We start from the raw sequence: 18,053 nt of genomic DNA on the forward strand, positions 1-18,053 counted from the left end.
CCACGTGTGGTGCAGCAGAAGGGGCGGTGATGGAGAACTGACAGCAACAGGCCGCCGTAGGGTTTGATTTGTTGTCGTTGTTTCTCTTGGCAGGAAATTTCTCACAGAAGAGCTTACGGTATTCACTTAGCTGCTTTCACACAATAGATGTTCACGCTTTTCAGACCACATTGGATCCCAGGCCGGCAGCACCATTGGCCCCGGGCTGTGGGGACGCTCTGGGCGTCACTGGCGAAGGCAGGAAGGCTGGGCTCGGGCGTCCTGCGTGGCCGGGGAGCGAAGGGCTGCCTGCGCGGAGCGCGCACATCTTTCATGATGATGGTGCCCGCGGGGTGCCGCCTGCCCTAATTGGATCTGATTAAGGTGAAATGCAAAAGCTGTCCTCATTTCTCTCCGAGCGGAGTGGTGCCAGGCCTCCGCGCAGGAAGGAAGAGGAGAGGGAGGGAGGAGGGAGGAGGCGCGTGGGGAAGCATCAGCCAGCCCCGGGCCATACCCTCCCCCACCCGTTCCCGGGGGTGTGAGCTCATAACACATCCTACTGAGGGTTTTAGCAGCAACCATCAAACTGCTGAACACAGTAGCCTTACCTGGCAGTCACTGGACTTGGGGAATGCATCCCATCTCCATCATCTGAATGGTTTGCTAACATACATGTAGAGGCAGCTCGCTGACATGCATGGTTTGCTAACATACACGTAGAGGCGGCTCACTACATGCATGGTTTGCTAACATACACGTAGAGGCGGCTCACTGACATGCATGGTTTGCTAACATACACATAGAGACGGCTCACTGACATGCATGGTTTGCTAACATACATATAGAGGCGACTCGCTGACATGCATGGTTTGGTAACATACACATAGAGGTGGCTCACTGACATGATGGTTTGCTAACATACACATAGAGGCGGCTCGCTGACATGCATGGTTTGCTAACATACACGTAGAGGCGGCTCGCTGACATGTGGTTTGTTAACATACATGTAGAGGCGGCTCACTGACATGATGGTTTGCTAACATACACGTAGAGGTGGCTCGCTGACATGATGGTTTGCTAACATGCCTGTAGAAGCGGCTCGCTGACATGCATCGTTTGTTAACATACATGTAGAGGCGGCTCGCTGACATGCATGGTTTGTTAACATACACATAGAGGCGACTCACCAGCACACATGTCAGCGTTCAGTGTTTGGGTAAAGGACGGTGCGTAGCACAGAAAGGTGAGCCGCCAGGACAAGGATGTGTTTGTACTGTTTGGAGTGAAACAATGTCCCTTCAGATCTTTAGGTAAAAAGAACAGGACAGAGAATTTCATGCTTGGTAGGATGCCACATATTTAGATTGTGTGTGTGCATGTGTATGCATGTGTGTGTGTGTGTGTGTTTATCTAAAAGAATATTCACAGAAATATTAATGGTGGCTATTGCTGGTGGTGGAATTCCTAATTGTTATTTCCTTGACTATGTGTTGTAGTATTTTACAATGACCATGCAAAAATAAACACACCAGTTTTATTTGGGAAAACACTTTTTTTAAAGAAGGACAGATAAATGTAAATATTATACATTTTCTTAACACCTCCTAAATAGGAAAAAAAACACAAAACAACAACCTGGAAATGGCATTCCAGCAGCACTTCTGAGGAATGAAAAATGCATGGGCCCTTTTCCTGTCCCCCCCCGCCCCCCCCCACTGTGTGACCCCATTTTCTTCTTTTTTAGATATATTGTTATTGCTTACAGAGAGGAAGGGAGAGGGAGAGGGAAAGAAACATCAATGATGAGAGAGAAACACTGATCGCCTGCCTCCTGCACACCCCACACCTGGGATCGAGCCCACAACCCGGGCATGTGCCCTGACCAGAATCAAACTGGCTACTGCCTGGTTCCTGGGACAAAGCTCAACCACAGACCCACACCGGCCGGGCCGTTTTCTTACCATTTTAATGCATTATTTACATTTTCAGGTTCCAGATTTCATGGGCCTCCTCTCTCAACACTTAAAAAAACACCCCTGGTCCCGGGCGGTTTTTGATCAGTGGTTAGAGCCTCAACCCGAGGACTGTTAGGGCCCCCGGAAACCTGCCCCATCTTCGAGAACAATCATTCCTGCGTTTGAAGGGCCGAACGCTTGCGAATGCCCCACTTCCGATCACGAAGAGCGAATCCAGAGTCCTTGGTGGAACTCCGCTGGCAGCTGAGAGCTACTCATATGTGGGCGTTTGGGCTAATTGAAACCAAGAGCGATTACTGATTGCCATAGGAAGCCATGTACAGCTCTGGACAGCAAGCCACAGCGTAATTAGCAGCAATGCTGAAACTGAGCTGTCTTCCCACGGCATCTGTCCTCTGTCCTTCACGTTGGATTTTTTGTTTTGTTTGTCTCCTCTCTTTCAAATGTCGCTCACATCGGCATACAAACTTTAAATATCGGAACTGCGGGAAAGCAGTGACGAATGTAAGGAGCGGTGCTTAGAGAGCTTAACAATTATCCTTTTCAGGATTTGAAATATGCCTTTCAGTAACGAATGCAGCCAGGCCCACGCTAAGACGCATAAAAGAAAGAGCGCACAGCCCTGGAGTAATGAGGGGAATTACTGAGATCAACACCAAATACACAAAGGAGAAAGAGAATACCATGAAACACTTGTCACGTTTTGTTTAAAGGCACACGAAGGCAGAATTCAAGCCCCCTTTGGAAATGCGTCAGTTCCTGAAGTCCAATAGCTTTGATTCTCTAACATTGTTTTGGATATTGCTTATTTTTTCCATGTAGCGCTGCCTAAGTGCACGCCAGGGAAGTCCATGTTAAAGGACACATTCCATGGCAAAGAGCAGGACTCGGGAATGAAGATCGAGCATGTCCAGTTCACAGGCAGGGCGTGTCCTTACACGCGTGTGCGCACGAGCTGTGTGGGACTCAGGGGGCTTCCACGCAGAAGAGCCCTCGCTGTGTCACTGTATCGCTCAGTCCCCGCCGCCCCGCTGCGCCCGCTCCAGCAGAACTTCATCTGACGCGAGGTCTGTGGGTGCGTCTCCTTTCTGATGGGATCCACTCGGGGTCACAGCCCCACGGGTTCTTTCCCGCATCATGTTAACTGGGCACTGACACGCGCATTTGAGGTAACAGCCACCACCACAGTCTATGGGAAACCATGTTAAGTTCACTCAAAGTGGATTAAAATCAACTCCATTCCTCCCCACTTTCCTCCTCTTGTTTCAATCAAGATGAGCTTTTGAGAGCAAGGGGAAGAGAGAGCCATGGTCTGGGGTCACCTTCTGCCCTGAGACCCTCACGCCCCGAGGGGTGGCTCCTGTGTGAACACCCCGAATGAAATGTGTCACTTGAGGCACGTGGCTGACGAAAGGACCACGCTCTAGAAATTTCAAGTAAGAATCACTCAAAACATAGGCCAATCGCAAAGGGAGAGTCTTATGCAATGCGAGGCTAGCCAGCGTGTCGGGAATATACACGCTGAGCATAATTTTCCAACTTTTAAAATTGTTTTGACCTCATAGCAACATCAAAATGAGGAAAATTTCAAGTGTTTTTAATGTCCTGTTACCGTATTTTTAATTTTCGGTTGCCGTCTCTCATATGTCCTGCGTCCGTCCTCCCACATGCCTGCCAGGAAGTCTATTGAGGAAGCCAACCTACTGCAGGGAGAGCCCCACCGCGTGGACAGAAAGGGGGAGTCAGGATGTATAGGGTTTGGGGAGCTGGGCTGCAGGGGTGACGGCAGATACTTCCGGTGGGGACGTGGTGGGACTTGAGCAGATCCCTTACACTACTCATTGCAAACGATCCCGGCCTGCCCTTCTCCTTCCCACGGGTCTGCTGTATTCTTCTTGGACGTGGTGCTCATCACCTTCCAAGCATCACCTCGCTTTCCCATCCCGCATTTCATTTCTGGTGTCTCTCTCCCCCTCAGAATGCAAGCTCCGAGGAGGGCTTGTGTCTGTTCCATTTTCCTGCTAACGCGACCCAGGAGCCCAAACGGTGCCTGGCAGGAGTGGGTGCACAGTGGGTGCCTGTTGAGTGGTGTAGTCTCTTCTGTGACGGTATTCCAGATGTTTTCTCCTATGTGGCCATGATTACAGCAGCTATGGCAGTAACTGCTCTTGCCCATGTCTTCTTGTGTAAGTTCCTCTCTGATCTACACCTGCCAGGGAATTGCTAGGTCCAAGGCGGCCAGCTTCAAGGTGCTTTTGAACTGGTTTGGGACGGCTCCGATACATTCTGCATCGGCCATGGAAAAGCAATCCCTCATAGACATAACGAAATACCTGTGGGCAGAGAGCAGTTATGAAGACAGGCTGGGTTTTATTTATCAAAGTGATTATGTCGAGTCCCACCGCTGACTCTAAATGCGGTTGCTCAGCCAAGAGGCGGTCGTGAGTTTTCCATGGATTCTCTCACCGCCGGACTCTCAGCCTAGCTCAGAAGTGTCTCTTTAGCACAGGGAAGGGAGCCCCCGGTCCGCCCGGCGGCACTGAGTGGCAGGAGCCTGCAGCCGTGCCCGCCCGGCGTGTGCTGCGAGGCAGCTGTTCCGTGTGTGGCCGCGTTATCTTTGATCACATGGAGTCATCATGTATTTTCTCTCCTTTTTCATCCTTAGCCAGTTTCCTTTCCCACGTTGTACTCAAAGGGAAGCTAGAAGGGAGCCGTCATTGTCAGGCCTGCATGAGGGATCCTAAGCTGTGCCCCAGAGAGAAATCACCCTCCACGCACTTCACACCGAACAGCAGCACGCTGCACACGTGACTGTGTGGGTCACGCACCAATCCCTGCAGCACATCAGAGAGCTGAGCTCCATGGCCGTGTTCACCCCAAGCCTGGTGCTCACGGTGTTCCATTGAACCCCAAGGATATCACGTATGCCCCTGTGCTGATTTGCCAGGAAATTGGAAGGAAAAATAGTCACTGAAGACTCATGTGGTTTTTAACACTTTTTATTGGAATTTATTTTCCAAATGAGTCTCCCCTACTTCCCACAACGGCTACTGGGGAAGGTCCACTAAAGCTTTCTAAGAAGCTGGTTGAGTGACTCGCCCGAGGTGTGGGGTTTCAGTATCTCTCCGGGCCTTCGTGGGCCACTTGCAGCACATTTTCCTGAGGAGGTTCCAGTTAGAGCGTGAAGTCTCTGTGGTGTGGGGACAGGATAAAAGTCCATGTCAGTTCCAGATGCTGAAATAAAAATCCCGGCCTCAAAGTTACCCTTTACAAAAATAAGAGTCCATCCTGGCTTTATGTGTTTTTTAAAAATAAACATTTTAATTCAGTTTTAATGCCAAACAGGCAACTTACCTTTATTTCAGGGAGCTTGGATTTTAGGAAGCTGGTACAAAAGATGAGAAAGGCATTTCATAACTGGGGGGCGAAGAGGGGGTTAAACAATGGAATAGTGTGTAGTCAGAATAAGTCCAGAGAGAGATGCAATTCTAATTTAAGTGGCCAAAGGCAACTAAACAGGCTTTTAAAACTGGGCAAGGACAAGAAAAATAAGGGAATAACAGGAAGAGAAGGGTCCTCTCGGAAGTAGAAAGCACAGTGTTAGCAGGCGACGAGGCCCCCGGCTCCCGTTTTCCTGGCAAAGAGAACATTTCCCACATCAGAGAGGACAGAACAAGAGATTTCAGGAGGAACTTACACTAAAGAAAAGTGAGGACAGAACCAGGATCCCCTTTCCTAAGTGTTTGGACAAACACTTTCCGAGCATCATCCCCGAGGCCCAGCTGGGATCTGTGAGACGCCAGAGAGAAAGACCAGCCAGAGGTCGGAGTTCTGGGGGTGGATTTATGTTTAACTTTTCAACATGGGACTTGGAGGTAGAATTTCAAGGTCGGATGTGGCTTACTCAGCTCTGCCAGCTGGCTCATTTACAACCTGCCTGACCGAGGTAAGTCACCTTGAGTGTGACAGAGCAGCTGCGAGTAGGAAACAGACCTTTTCTCCTCCCTCCCACCCCACCCCCACCCAACAAAAACCAGGTCAGCTCTGGCTAAACGGAGCCACGCCTCGTCAGTTCTTCCTTTGGCATCTTTGTGGGATATTTGCTTTTGGCCGCAGCTTGCTGGCCATAAGCATCCATCTGTTGACTGTGTACTCAAGCGACGCCCGCCTGTGTGCTCTGGCTGACCCAGCGGCGGAGCAGAAGGCATGGGAAGTGGTGACTAACTGGCCCTTTAATCCGAAATTTGAGTTCGTTTCCCTTTTGCATGTTTGGATAAGTGGATGTGTTTGGGGGTCTTGGCTCAAGTTATTTTCATTATTGCCTCAAAGGGTGCAATTTGAAATGGCCAGTGAGATTTTAAAAAAACAAACAAAAAAAAAACAGAAAAACAAAAAAACAACCTTCCAGATAGTTTGATGGTAAAAATACGTCATAAAGCTTTATGATAATCAAATAAAAATACCAGATTGCTTATTAATCACTTTAGATTACTGTAGTGAATAAAGGAATAAAGTTAATAAAAAGGCAGCAAACTTAACCTTTTGCACTCGGATGTCGAGTGTGACTCAACACGGTTAGCATTAGAATAAAGGAATCAAGAAAAAAGCAAGCGAGTGCAAAGGGTTAAAGCTCTAAATGTATACCATCCATACTTTTCTGGGAATACATGACCTGATGATACGTATAAATACATATAGTATACAGGGGTGGGCAAACGTAGGTTTACATAATACAAATAAATAATACAATAATTAGTAAATAAGTATAGAAGAATAAAGCCTTTTTGCATACTCACAGCTGTAAGCCTACTTTCTCCCACCCCTGTACATACATTCATGCATCCATATCCATATGCGCGTACTTGATGTTCTGTTGACCCTCGGCATCCTGTCACAACAAGTCTCAGTTATTTAGCTGGATCCTGGGCTTCTTTAACAAAAGTGGCCTCTAACATCTTGGGGGTTGGGGGGAATAGTCTCTCTGGGACACCAGCAGAACAGCCATCCGGGCCCCGTGTCACAGGTACTCCCACACTCCAGAGACCGGAATCCTCTCTGCCTGTTCTTCTCTCATTCGTGTCACAACCTAAAACAGGACTCCTTGCTCCCAAAGACAGCTGAGACTCAGGAAGCGACGCGAGGCTGTATCTCCACCGCAGTCTTTGGTAGAATCACAGGCAGCCAAGTGATCCACAGCCTCCCCTCCTCATTGAGTCCATAGTCACCCGAGTCGCTTCCCCGCAGGCCCTCCGGGGGAGGAGCGCAGCCAAGTGGCCTTCTCATGTCAGGAATCGAGCTCTCGTCTCTATAGTCTCGGACCTGCCTGTCGCCATTCATTTAAGCTTTTCACCAAAAGCCTCCCCTCAGGATGTCCATTCCTTTCATGTCTGTTGTCAGGGGATGAACATCACCTGGTCCTACTTGTCAACTCCTGTCCCCGAGTCTGAGAGGCTATGATAGCAAGGGCTACAGGTGTAAAGAGGAAGACATGTCCTCATGACCCAACATTTCAGAATTGGAGCCGACCCCGTCACATTCCTGTTTGTCACTGATTTCTCTCTCCAACAGCCGGCTGCCCCGACTCCTTGATTAAAGAGCTCCATCACTTCAGGATCCTCGGGGAAGAGCAGGTGAGTCAGCATCTCCGAGGCCCCACACCACACCGTGTCGCTAATGAGACGGCCTGGGCTCCCCCAGGGGGCCGAGTGTCTCCTGACCCCGGTTGCCCTAAATGGGGGGAAAGTGCCCTGGGGGTCTGTGTGAGGACACTCCTCCCCTGTCCGACCCACCAGAGCACTTCATCTCGACACCAACAGAGAGCAGGGAGACTGGCAGATAAGCAAGCCGATCAGCGGGAGGCGGGCTGTGTGAGGGAGCGAGCGTCACAGACAGCCTGGCCCCTTGTCTGCGGTGGAGGGGCGGCTCTTTCCATGGGTGTGTGTGCTTCATGAGTGTCGTCCACTTTCTCTGCGGGTGTGGCTGTGTGGCGCATACACAGCATGTCCCACTTAAGGCAGGCTCTCTAACTTCTGTGTGTTCAGTGAGAGGCGTCTGATTTAAATAGACGTGCTACGTAAATGATTCAGGTGCTGGACAACATACGTGTTAGATACATCATCTAGAACGTGTTATCTGTAAGTAACACACACATACACACACACACTTACTTGTGATTGCTTAAAATAAATCTCTCAATCCTTATATGGAGTGCAGGGCCCGTGTTATAATGTTAAATCTTGATGTCAGGTTATCCTTGAAGTACACCAAGCGACAGCATGGTGGTGACCTACCTACCCCACGCTCTCCGACTGACTTTACCTCCCAGGGGCAGCCTTGGCCACCTCAGGTCGGAGAACACGCGAGTGCCACGTGGCGGCTCGGTTCGTCGATGAGGCTTTGGTCTGTGTGTTTACCTTCAGTGTGTGTCTGGGGCAAAGTCGGGTGCCCATTTCCAGTAGGAGGCTAAAAACACAAAGGGGTGAGTTAGAGGAGAATAGAGAAAACTGGAACCATTTTCCACTCCTTGAAGTAACAGCTTACAGGATGCCTCCTTCATATTCGCATCCTTCAGATTTCCAAAAACAGGTATGTGTCTTCAAATACCAACCAAATCCATTACCCTTTATTGCGAGTAAGAATCAATAACCAACTCCCCAAACATGCCTGTTTAGGAAAACACCCGTGTCTCTCAGCCACTTCCTGAGAACCCGGAGAGATTTCTGAAAGCAAGACTTGCCGGCTGTCACCCTGACATTTCCGCTCAGACAACAGAGCCTTCACCTCTAACGTCTACCGATCTTTACAACTCGCTTCCATGTGTGTTTTGGCGTCATGGAGCGATGAGGGAAAGAGGCTAACTGTAATCATCGCCTTAGATTTGCATAAAATTTGGGCCACTTTGCATTTTCCTGGACGCTGAGTCCAGCCCCGGCCAAACTGACGCGCCTCTGATCACTGTGCCCCGTGGCGGCGCGGGGCAGCCCAGCCGCATGGGTCTTCCCTTCCTGGGAACCCACAGCGGCCTACTCCCTGCCTTCCACTCGCAGGCCCTCACTGAGCACGCGCACTGTGCACGGGGCAGAGCGGGGAGGAGAAAACCCTTCAGGCTCCCGTTCCCATTGGGGAGACTTTGTTAGGGGACACAGGGGAACGCCTTCCGTCCAGTTACGGCGGGCGGTTAGCTCTGCGATGGGAAGAACATCACCGCGGGAGGATCTGCGGGCGGGGACGGGTGACCAGGGAGCGTGATGTACCGGCTGCCTCCTGCACGCCCCGCACCGGAGGTCCAGCCCCCAACGTGTGCCCCGACTGGGAATCCAGCTGTGACCTCCCGGTTCACAGGTCAGGCTCCACCACAGAGCCACGCCAGCCGGGCTCGTTAGCCAGAGTCTTAAAGCCTGGCTTTGTTGGAAGAGCTATGAAATTTCTACTTTAAAATGAATAGTCCCTGTTCTTCAGAGAACCCGGGAACCCACATGTACAGACCCAATGATTCGCTCCCCAAATAAGTGAACTAGGAGCCCTGCGGGGAGTTGCGATGTTGCCGAGGCAGTCACGCCCCCGGAGGGCATTCCCCCATCCGAGGGGAAGGGAGGGCTTGCTAGTGTTTCCCTCAGGTGCGGGTGTGTGCTCAGGTGCGGGTGTACGCTCAGGTGCGGGTGTGTGCTCAGGTGCGGGTGTACGCTCAGGTGCGGGTGTGTGCTCAGGTGCGAGTGTACGCTCAGGTGCGGGTGTGTGCTCAGGTGCGGGTGTACGCTCAGGTGCGGGTGTACGCTCAGGTGCGGGTGTGTGCTCAGGTGCGGGTGTACGCTCAGGTGCGGGTGTGTGCTCAGGTGCGGGTGTACGCTCAGGTGCGGGTGTGTGCTCAGGTGCGGGTGTGTGCTCAGGTGCAGGTGTGTGCTCAGGTGCGGGTGTACACTCAGGTGCGGGTGTGTGCTCAGGTGCGGGTATACGCTCAGGTGCGGGTGTGTGCTCAGTTGCAGGTGTGTGCTCAGGTGCGGGTGTACGCTCAGGTGTGTGTGGGTGTACGCTCAGGTGCGGGTGTACGCTCAGGTGCGGGTGTGCGCTCAGGTGCGGGTGTGTGCTCAGGTGCGGGTGTGTGCTCAGGTGCGGGTGTGCGCTCAGGTGTGTGTGGGTGTACGCTCAGGTGCGGGTGTACGCTCAGGTGTGGGTGTGCGCTCAGGTGCGGGTGTACGCTCAGGTGCGGGTGTGTGCTCAGGTGCGGGTGTACGCTCAGGTGCGGGTGTGTGCTCAGGTGCGGGTGTGTGCTCAGGTGCGGGTGTACGCTCAGGTGTGTGTGGGTGTACGCTCAGGTGCGGGTGTACGCTCAGGTGTGGGTGTGCGCTCAGGTGCGGGTGTGTTCTCAGGTGCGGGTGTACGCTCAGGTGCGGGTGTGTGCTCAGGTGCGGGTGTACGCTCAGGTGTGTGTGGGTGTACGCTCAGGTGCGGGTGTACGCTCGGTGCGGGTGTGTGCTCAGGTGCGGGTGTACGCTCAGGTGCGGGTGTGTGCTCAGGTGCGGGTGTACGCTCAGGTGCGGGTGTGTGCTCAGGTGCGGGTGTGTGCTCAGGTGCGGGTGTACGCTCAGGTGTGTGCGGGTGTACGCTCAGGTGCGGGTGTGCGCTCAGGTGCGGGTGTGCGCTCAGGTGCGGGTGTGCGCTCAGGTGCGGGTGTACGCTCAGGTGCGGGTGTGTGCTCAGGTGCGGGTGTACGCTCAGGTGCGGGTGTGCGCTCAGGGGCGGGTGTATGCTCAGGGGCGGGTGTATGCTCAGGTGCGGGTGTACGCTCAGGTGCGGGTGTATGCTCATCGCTGTTAACACTCGCTTTCAAACATGCTTGCCAATACGGTGCTGTCGTCTCTGGTCCTCTGTCTGTGGCCCGTCCGCGTCATGAGAGCTTACCTGGGCGTCTGCAGACGCGTTTCACAGCAGCGTCCGCAGCGTCGGCCGGCGTACGGGTAGCAGGTCCCACACACAGGCGCACACGCTCGCGGGGATGCGGCATCGAACAACGCACAGGGGCTTCTAGAGAATCCGCTGCTGGTGAGCTCACCCGAGAGGGGACGCTCCGGAGACCCACTCCACGTGGCAGGCCGGTCGCCTCCCTCCAGGGTAGCTCTGTTCCTAAAGTGCTGCCCAGCGTCGACGAGTAGAAGCAGTCCTCGGAAACAGGACCGGCGTCGGTGGGAAGGAATCCAGGGAGATGTGGGCACAGCTGGCAAGGCTGAATGAGGACCTGCCCGTGACAGATGCACCGGCCGCCTGCACCCCTTCCTGAGGCAGGCCGCGCTGTCACCGCCGGCAGCATTGGCTTCGGGGCAGAACTTCTCCTGGTAACCCTGACAGCGTTCAGAGAAGGCATGATTCAGTAGCACAGGTTTCATCGCAGCTGTCGCGTGTGCTATTTTCTTTAAATCCTCACCCGAGGAGCGAGGATATTTTTCCCATTGGTTTTTAGAGAGAGTGGAGGAGAGGCGGGCGGTGGGGGGGGGGGGGGGCAGAGAGAGAAAGAAAGAGAGAAATGTTGATGTGAGAGAGACACATCAATTGGCTGCCTCCCACATGCGCCCCGAATGTGTCACGACTCGAATGAGTGAGATAAAGGCATTTCTTAGCCATTCCGTAGCTAACACACACGCCCACCGGTGCCCAAGCCCCCAGGGAGGAGGCCGCAGGAATCTCTAAGGCGCTGGCGGACTGCGCCCCTAGCTTAACAACTTCCTGGCAGAAAGCGATGGTCGGAGCAGAAAAATTTGCTTCACTGAATTAAATAGATCATCTGCCATCAAAGCAGGAAATCGCCGGTTACGTAAGAACAATTTGTTTAAATGGAAAGTAGTTTTGTGGGCAGCGCCATCCTGCCTCCTGCTGGTGCTGAGCCCCTGGCCATTGGCGAGGGAGTGAGATGCTCCCACGGACACTCGGGGTTCCTCCGCTCCCCCTGCGCCACGGTGCACCCGCTGTGGGAGGACAGCGCGCTGCGTCCCGGAGACACAGACACGGGAACGGGGGGCGCTCGAGGGGCGCAGGGCGGTCTGCGGGGCGGCCCTCCCGGAACCTCGCCCTGCGGCTCCTCGCAGACAGCCTGCGACACAGCAGCCATGCTAGGTGACTCGGGCGAGATTTAGTAAAAGGGCCCTGAGGGGTCAGGAGGTGATCGCGAGCATGAAAGCTCCCGGTTATGAAACGCCTCATCACTCACCACTTGAAATACCTTCATGTCATCCCTGATCATTGCGTAGCCCGTGACATTTAGCAGGCTTTTTCCCATGAATCCACACGCTCCAGTTTGTTCACCTAAGCAACCTCACGCCGAGTATTTCCCGCTAAACATATTCCCCGGGTAAGAACTTTCCTCCAGTCAGTGCCACGTACGTCCGCGCCGTCCGCATGTTTGCAAGGGGACATGACAGCCATCTTCCTTTCACTCCGGGGGCCAGGAAAATGAGAAAATGGATAGCAGGCCCGATTCTAACACCTTCCCTCCCCATTCTCCATGCACCGTGACTTTTACATGTACCTACAACCCACATGTTCTCCCAGCTCCAAACTCACATAGCCAATTCGCCACTCAACATTTTCTACTTCGCTGTGTAAGAGGTTATCAAGCTGGATATGAGCAGAAAGTCCCTCCCCCAACTTCACACACACACACACACACATGCACACATAGACACACACACAGACACATACACACCACACACACACATAGACACACAGATACACACACACACACACATAAACACACACACAGAGACACACACACACACACACACACCTTTCTTCTTGCAGGTGTTCCCATCTCGGTAATTCTCTCTCTCTCTCCCCTCCCCTTTGTCTTCTGGGGAAAACCATTACACTTGTGCTTGACTCTCCTCTCTGCCTAAAATCTGCCAGAATAGGGTGCTGTTTCCACGTTGGAAATACACCCAGAACCCCACTGACGCCACCTTCCTGGCTCAGGCTGTTATCTCGTCTCTCGGGCGCGGCACTGCAATAGCCTCCTCCCTGCTCCCGCTCCTGCTCCCACTCCTGCTCCCGCTCCCGCTTCCATCCTCGTCCCCAGGAGTCTCCTCGGAGCAGTCAGCCACGGCCGGCCGTCTGAGAAGGATTAGTCAGGCCGTGCCCCTCTGCAGCCAGCGTCTCCAGCGGCTCTCCTGTCTCTAGAATAACAGCGGACCTTACCGAGGCCTAGGTCGGGGGGAGGGCCTCGACCTCCTCGCCCCTCATTAACGCTGACTCCGCCTCCTGTTTCCCCACGTTCCCTCTGCTCCAGCGCCCGCCTGCTCACCGCACCCCAGAGGAGCCAGGCCCGGGGCCTCCGGCCCCTGTGAAGCTACACCCCTTCCCCAGGCCCGTGGCTTCTCTCCCTCCTCCCTCCTCGGGGTGTGTCCGTGCGCCCGGTCTGTGCGCGTCCTCACTCCCTGATCACTCCACACTGGAGCCCGTCTGCCTGGACTCGCCCTCCCCTGTGTTTCATTCCCTTCCCACTGTCTCCGTCTGAGCCCTCGCGTTTAATCTCAGCGTTTACGGTCCCGTCCCGTGGACGAGCAGGGGCGTCTGTCCTGCTTGCTGCTGAGTCCCCGGCGCACGGTCCCGTCCGGCCCCAGGCAGCTCTCCCTCAGCGCCGCCTCAACCCATTCATAGCTGCGCACACGCCTTGGGCTTGGTCCCCGTTTGGGGGAGACCATGATCCGACATGCGAGGAGACAGCACGTTAGAGCTGCCGCCAGGGAGACCGGGCCCTGGATGCCGGGGTTCAGGTGGCTCTGCAGGCTGGGGCGTCCCCGGGGCCTGAGCCACGCAGCGGCACCGGGAGGTCGGGGAGGAGGCAGGGGGACCGAGGAAGGGACCGCTATTTGTCATCGGTCTCTCACGCCGGTGCGCTCGGCTCCGGCACCACGGGCGGGTATCGGGGCCGCTGTGCGCAGTGGCCCCAACGCCCGGAGGACCCCAGAGGAGGCCCGAGCTGCCCCGCTCCATGAGGAGGCTGGGTGCATGGCTAGAATGTGTATGAACTAGCACCATCGAATGAAGTCAAGGGGAGCAGTATTTAGAAATAAACGAACTTTGCACCATCTCTTTCTGAGGACACATTTCTAGAAGCACAAAGAGTAAGTAAGCACCTCGCCTGCTTTGCCAGGTGCCACGGGGGGCCGTGACGCGGGGCCGCACCTCGTCGGCCCTCTGCGTTTCTCACTGAGACGGGTCGGCGAGGACCCCACCAGCGCGGCCGTCACGTGGCCCCCAGCGCCTCACTGTCCCCTGTTCTGTCTCCGCAGTACAGCCGCTACCAGCACTACGGCGCCGAGGAGTGTGTGCTGCGCATGGGCGGCGTGCTGTGCCCGCGCCCCGGCTGCGGCGCCGGACTGCTCCCCGAGCCCGGGCAGAGGAGGGTCACCTGCGAGGGCGGCGGCGGCCTGGGCTGCGGGGTGAGTACCGCGGCACCCGTGTCGCTTTTCTGTGTTCGCTGCTTCGGCCACTGGCTGAGCTTCCTGTGTGCTGTAGTCTCATCGCCCATTTGGACTCACACATCTTTGAAGTGATGAATAAGAAAAAGATTTAGAAATTCTTACATAGGATTGCAGAGGTGATAGATAAATAGATAGATAGATGATAGATAGATCGATAGGTAGATAGATAGATAGATAGATAGATAGATAGATGATAGATAGATAGATAGATAGATAGATAGATGATAGATGACAATAGATGATAAAATGATGATAGACAGATGACAAATAGATGATAAAATGATGATAGATAGATAGATAGATAGATAGATGATAGATAGTAGATAGATAGATGATAGACAAATAGATGATAAAATGATAGGTGATAGATAGATAGATAGATAGATAGATAGATAGATAGATAGGTGATAAATGGTAGACAAATAAGTAATAAAATGATAGATAGATAGATAGATAGATAGATAGATAGATAGATAGATAGATAGATAGATGATAAAATGATAGGTGATAAATAGGTGATAGATGGTAGACAAATAAGTAATAAAATGATAGATAGATAGATAGATAGATAGATAGATAGATAGATAGACAGATAGATGATAGATAGGTAGATAGAGATGTATTTCTTGGAGGGAAGGGAGGTGTCCGCTTTCATTGGTCTCGCCATGTTTATCCTAAGCCATGGTGAGCCACTAGATGAGTCATGAACTTGGCTCGGCCACTGTAGGAGAGGGGGTGCAGGCAGAGAGTCCCCATCCGCGGGGTCCGAGCAAGGCTGTCGGCCTCGTACCTCAAGAAGCAGAAAGAAGGTTCATGTGTGAAACTGGAAATGCTGTCGCGTCATAGATCATTTCCGATGGCGGGGAGCAGAGCCAGGGTGCCCCCTGGGGAAGCAGGGAGCAACGTGGGGATGTTGGTGCCCAGAGCTCGGGCCCCAGGGCCTCGGCTGCTGGCTGGGTCAGGCCGCGGCTGATGGCCGGGGTGAGGCAGATAACGCGGGGGCCACTGCGTTATAAACTGAAGTGTCAGTGGGCAGCGCCCCGCCAGGAAACGCGTGCAGGCGGGAGGGAGGGGCGGTATGCTTTCCACGCCGTGGCCTGTGGGTGGGAAACGTGGGCTCTGAGCGGCACTTCGCAAGGGCTGGAGGGATGGTGGGGCTGGGACACAGCCACCCTAGCTGGGCTGAGCACGGAGGCAGCTGCAGGTAAGTTGGCACCTGTCGCCCCGAAAAGCCGCCTGTCATTTTGGGGTGCCAGTTGAAAAGGAACGAGGGGCCACGTGCCTGAGCAGAAAGACGCCCTGGGTTCGTGAGTGTAACGGCGCCAGCTCCTCGGCAGCAGAGCCGCCGCAGAGATCACAGGAGCCAAACCAAGTCCCGCCTCAGTCGCCATCACTGGCCGTGTGGCCAGCGCCCCGCATGTGGCCTACGTGGGCCGGGGGCCCCCGGGATCAGAATACCGAGACTGTTTCCTTTCAGAATGAGCTACAGTCGTTTTTAACCAACGGCTACATCGTGTGCTTCTTCCGCTAACTGCCCGTGCTTGCTGCATTCTCTAACGCTGGGTTTTAAGACCATCGCTTCGCCCTGGCCGGTGTGGCTCGGCTGATTGGGGCGTGGTCCCGTGGGCACGGAAAGGTCTGTGGGTTCTGTTCCGGGTCAGGGCACATGCCCGGGTGCAGGCTCCATCCCCAGTGGGGGCGTGCAAGAGGCAGCCGATCCATGGTTCTCTCTCGTTGATGTTTCTCTCTCTCTCTCCCTCTCCCTCCTTCTCTGAAATCAATAAAAACGTATTTTTTTTAAGGAGATTGGGTTGGATGTCTTTAAGTTCAAATCCTGACTCCACCCACTGCTAGTGGTCTTCATTTTTGTGCCTCCGCTCCCTCGTCTTTAAAATAGGGACTATTATAGTGACATGGTATAAGACTGTCATGAATATTGAATGACATGGTAGATACAAAATGCTTAGAACAGTGTCTGGCATTACATGTATATTTCCTTAATCAAAAACTTAGTATTTATCAAAAGCTCCCCTAAAGGACCCCACATTCAAGGAAATTTACTTCCAGGACATTCGATGGAGCCTTTGGGATGTACCCCTGATCAAGCCAGGCCTGCAGCAGGGAGCTCGGTGCCGAGGCCTCGCTATTTGAGAACGGCCTTTCCCACCTGGCACTTTGGCATAAGAGCCCTGGCTTATGCTGTGGCCACTTTCCAGGAGATCGGATGCGTGTGGTTCGGGCCGTCCCCCTGGACTCGTCTGGGGGAGCCCTGGGGCTAGTCAGGCTGACCTTAGCCTCCGGCACCTCTGCTCGTCCTGCGGAAAGCTGTCCCGAGGACACTGTGTGGGCAGCCCGAAGGCGTCCCTCTGGACCGCGCTGCGGGCTCTCACCACCCGCCCCCCACATCCCTTCCCCCGAGCCATGCTGCAGGCTCTCACCCCCCCACACACACACACACACACACACACACCAGCCATGCTGCAGGCTCTCCGTGGCGTGCGCTGGGCCATCGATGAAACGCACCTGTAACACTCTCAACAATAGAGGGGTTTTTAAGTACAACTCCTGTCACGCGGTCTCCAAAAACACTGACACAAAAGGGCGCCTCATACGCAAAGAGGTTCAGACCCAAACTCCCTCTCGTCCGTGGAGTTTAGCTATGGAGCCTCAGAGGGGGTCCGAGAGGCCCACAGCACAGCCTCCGTGTGAGGCACGCCGCGTGGGAGCTTTGGGCCCGCGTGGGAGCTTCGGGCCCGTGTGGGAGCTTCAGGCCTGTGTGAGGCACACCATGTGGGAGCTTTGGACCCGCGTGGGAGCTTCGGGCCCGTGTGGGAGCTTCGGGTCCGTGTGAGGCACACCGCGTGGGAGCTTTGGGCCCGTGTGGGAGCTTCGGGTCCGTGTGAGGCACACCGCGTGGGAGCTTTGGGCCCGTGTGGGAGCTTAGAGCCGCGTGGGAGCTTCGGGCCCGTGTGGGAGCTTCGGGTCCGTGTGAGGCACACCGCGTGGGAGCTTCGGGCCCGTGTGGGAGCTTCGGGTCCGTGTGAGGCACACCGCGTGGGAGCTTTGGGCCCGTGTGGGAGCTTAGAGCCGCGTGGGAGCTTCGGGCCATGTGGGAGCTTCAGGCCGCGTGGGAGCTTCGGGCCATGTGGGAGCTTCAGGCCCGTGTGAGGCACACGGTGGGAGCTTTGGGCCCGTGTGGGAGCTTCGGGCCGCATGGGAGCTTTGGGCCCGTGTGGGAGCTTTGGGCCCGTGTGGGAGCTTTGGGCCCGTGTGGGAGCTTTGGGCCCGTGTGGGAGCTTAGAGCCGCGTGGGAGCTTCGGGCCCGCGTGGGAGCTTTGGGCCCGTGTGGGAGCTTAGAGCCGCGTGGGAGCTTTGGGCCCGTGTGGGAGCTTAGAGCCGCGTGGGAGCTTCGGGCCCGCGTGGGAGCTTCGGGCCTGTGAGGTTTTATCTGCTCATGGTCAGGCCCCACCACAGGCCTGGAAGCCCCGCGCATCCAGGATGGCTGGTGTCTATGGTTTTTGTCCGAAGCAGCAGCCGTCGGCGCTGTGATCGTCCCGGCTTCTCTGGCGTGGGTGCTCAGGTGCGTGTTCGCGAGGCTCTTATGCGGGCGTCGGGCCTGTCCGTTGGC

The 18,053-nt window shown here is 54.6% G+C and overlaps 1 protein-coding gene across 9 annotated transcripts in view; it reads left to right on the plus strand.

Moving 5' to 3' along the window:
- Positions 1 to 18,053, plus strand: part of PRKN (parkin RBR E3 ubiquitin protein ligase) — a 529,515-nt gene that overhangs the window by 443,793 nt on the left and 67,669 nt on the right. For 8 of the 9 annotated variants that reach the window (XM_079780669.1, XM_079780675.1, XM_079780666.1 and 5 more), the window contains 2 exons: positions 7,524 to 7,585; positions 14,234 to 14,383. In XM_079780669.1, coding sequence (XP_079636795.1) covers positions 7,524 to 7,585; positions 14,234 to 14,383 — 212 coding nt within the window. The remainder of the gene's footprint in view (positions 1 to 7,523; positions 7,586 to 14,233; positions 14,384 to 18,053) is intronic. The other variant, XR_013813998.1, reaches the window with a different exon arrangement.

The sequence above is a fragment of the Cnephaeus nilssonii genome, assembly GCF_951640355.1.
Source record: "Cnephaeus nilssonii genome assembly, chromosome: 9".
Lineage (NCBI taxonomy): Eukaryota > Metazoa > Chordata > Mammalia > Chiroptera > Vespertilionidae > Cnephaeus > Cnephaeus nilssonii.